This window comes from Pararge aegeria, chromosome 4 (assembly GCF_905163445.1).
Source record: "Pararge aegeria chromosome 4, ilParAegt1.1, whole genome shotgun sequence".
Taxonomy (NCBI): Eukaryota; Metazoa; Arthropoda; class Insecta; order Lepidoptera; family Nymphalidae; genus Pararge; species Pararge aegeria.
In genome coordinates, this window is record NC_053183.1 from 5,032,637 (window position 1) to 5,035,429 (window position 2,793).

At 35.1% G+C, this 2,793-nt stretch overlaps 1 protein-coding gene across 1 annotated transcript; it reads right to left on the minus strand.

Moving 5' to 3' along the window:
* Positions 1–389: 389 nt before the first annotated feature.
* On the minus strand, positions 390–1,634 carry LOC120623491 (lipase 3-like). The gene has a single exon (XM_039889529.1). It carries the CDS (start codon positions 1,632–1,634, stop codon positions 390–392), a length of 1,245 nt encoding a protein of 414 aa, XP_039745463.1.
* Positions 1,635–2,793: the final 1,159 nt, after the last annotated feature.

Consider the following 2,793-nt stretch of genomic DNA (forward strand, 5'->3'; position numbering starts at 1 on the left):
AAAGACAGTGAGAATGTTATCTGGGGAAGGCATTAGATATTAAAATTTAGACCGTTCCTATTTCATATAATATTTTTAAAGATTATTTAAAAAATTAAATATAAATAAGTATACATAAAACGAGTGAAAATTTAACAAAGAGGTCATCGAAACGGGCGAATTTTACTTACGAACTCGCGTTCTTTTTTGTTAACTCAGTTTTTTTAACCTCACCAACTTTATTCCCGAAACAATATAATTAATGACGAGTACCTTGAAATGCCTTAGAAATGCTTAGATAGCTTACTAATCTTATCTTTGGTTTCAATTTTAACTAAGAAATTTTGCAGTTAGAACACAAGTTTTCTCCACGACATTTGATAATCCTTCAATTTATAAGCTTGACATGGTCAAGTATTGAACTTTTGAAAAAAACTTAAAATTTTCTCGAATACCAATTCCGTCGCATTCACTCCCCAAACATGATTGTTGTGACTCCATGTTGGTTCTGGTACAACATAATTTTCAACTAAATTCGGCAATCTTGAAGTCAAAATAAATAAGTCTTCTGGAGTGGATAACCAATCGTTTTTAGCACTAATCAGCACTACGGGAGAAGTTATAAGAGATACATCGTATTTTGGAGGCAACGTTGATCCATACTTCCTAGTATTTCCTGCTTTTCCTTCATCGTAACGCCGAAACTGCCCAGAGTCAACCAATTGCGCAAAATGAGTCAGAGTTTTAACAGAAACACCAACAAGTAAATGACCGATACCAATTGCTAAATTTAATGACGTGATGGAGCCCAATTTGTAACCTGTGGTTAAGGCCAATACTGTGCCACACACTGCATTCGGAGCTATTTGACACAGAAGTTCTGGCACCAAATGTGTCAGTTGATGTTTTGCAAAAATTTCATTGTACCCTGCAAATTCAAGAGCACTTCTTATTTCTTTTGATCTTCGTGATAAAATTTTTGGAATAGGGCTTTTTATATTCTTCATCCAAGCTACCGGCGCTAGTTGTATTGATAATCGTACCTTCTCATTATAATCTGGTCTTAGCGAGCCCATGACGAAAAAGTCTGTCGATCCTTGCGAATGGCCTACATAATAAACGCTGCTCTTCTCAGTAACATTCAAAATATAGTCTATCAAGGCCGGCAAATCATAATTGCCGTTTTCGTCGAAAGAAAACTCCCAAAATGCCGAATCTTTTTCTGGATCTAGGCGTAAATGCTTGCGCGAATAGGTATTTCCTCTGAAGTTGACTGCCCACGCATCGTAGCAATTATTTGATAGAATATATCCCAGTCCTGTATCTGGGCCCGTAAAAATCCACGTGTCTGAACTGTCGTAGATTCCGTGGCCAAGTATCACGGGAAATCCTTTTGCTGGTGAACACTTGGGAAGTATCCTGAAAACTGTCAGAACGTAACCATCCTCTGTTATAACACTATGTTGTTCTGATGGGTATCCATATTTTGTGGCTAATTGCGTGAAATTCAGATATGTGTCCTCGATGTATCCCAAAGGTCTTTTAATAGGTCTCGTTTCCGGTGGTTCGAAAGAAATAAATTTATGTGGCCATTTTGCAGGGATTGTATATGTAGAGTGTAGCACATAGAAAATTATTAGAATAAACGTTATCATTTTAATTGAATCACATCACTTAACACAATAAAGTACAAGTAAGGTATGATTTCGTAATATTTTGTTGCTCAGTTTTATAATACGGATGTGACCTCTGTGTTAAGGCCTTAAGGAAATCATGGTAATATGAAACAAAAGTATTAAAGTAGAATTTAATAGATTCTGATTGAAAATAGTTTTTTTTTTGTATGTGTGATTTTTGCGAGTAACTACCCAGTGTAACTTGTTTTTATATCTAATAATACAATTATAAACCTTTATACATAAAGTATTGAACTTAACTTCCTCAGTAGGCACTGTACTGCTCAATCCGTAGGTATTGATTCTGCAGCCTTAACTGTAATGTCAAGGTAGATCACGCATAGGGTTAAAAGGTAAAGAGCAGTTCAATAATGTTTTTACAATTATTTAATCTTTAACTAATATTTATCAGATTGAATGGATGAATGAATGAATATACTTTTATTGCACACAACAAAAAGTACATAAAAAAAGAAAAGTATAACAAAACAACGGATGCAATATATTATTTAACCATTATTTTACAGATTATGACATAAAAAAGAATTTTGTCATGTAAAGGTTAACACCATTGAAATCGTTTGAGTCAAGCCTTATGTTAAAATGAATCAACATAAAATACGTAAATAAATAACAGTATATTATGTCCATGGCCCATGGGCAAAATCCAAAGGTTTTTACTATTTCAAATACGTATAAATAGTAAAAATCTTATAGCTAGTTTACCGTGGTTTCACCCTTGATGAATAAGGGGTCTTTTATAAAGTTGTAATATTGACCTTTTGGATACCTTAATTATGGGCAGAAGCCACTCGCGTATGTCCTGTAATTTAAATTTTTCACTACCTCTTAAGCTATGTATCCAAATAATAAGCTGTAAAGGGCAAGGTTTATAAACACATAGGACAAAATGACCTGTGAGTGATTTAATACATGAATACATACAATTACTACTCTAGTACTCTGGTTACTGCATTTTACATACTTATAGTGAGATTTAGGTTTCTAGAAAGATCAGAGAGCAGGCTGACCTGACCGGTCACCTACTTTTACCTCTGTGGGGCCCCGGCACGATAGCAACTCGTTTTGGCACATGTTGCCGTGCCTACCAGCCAGATACACGAGGTCGGGGGGGCCG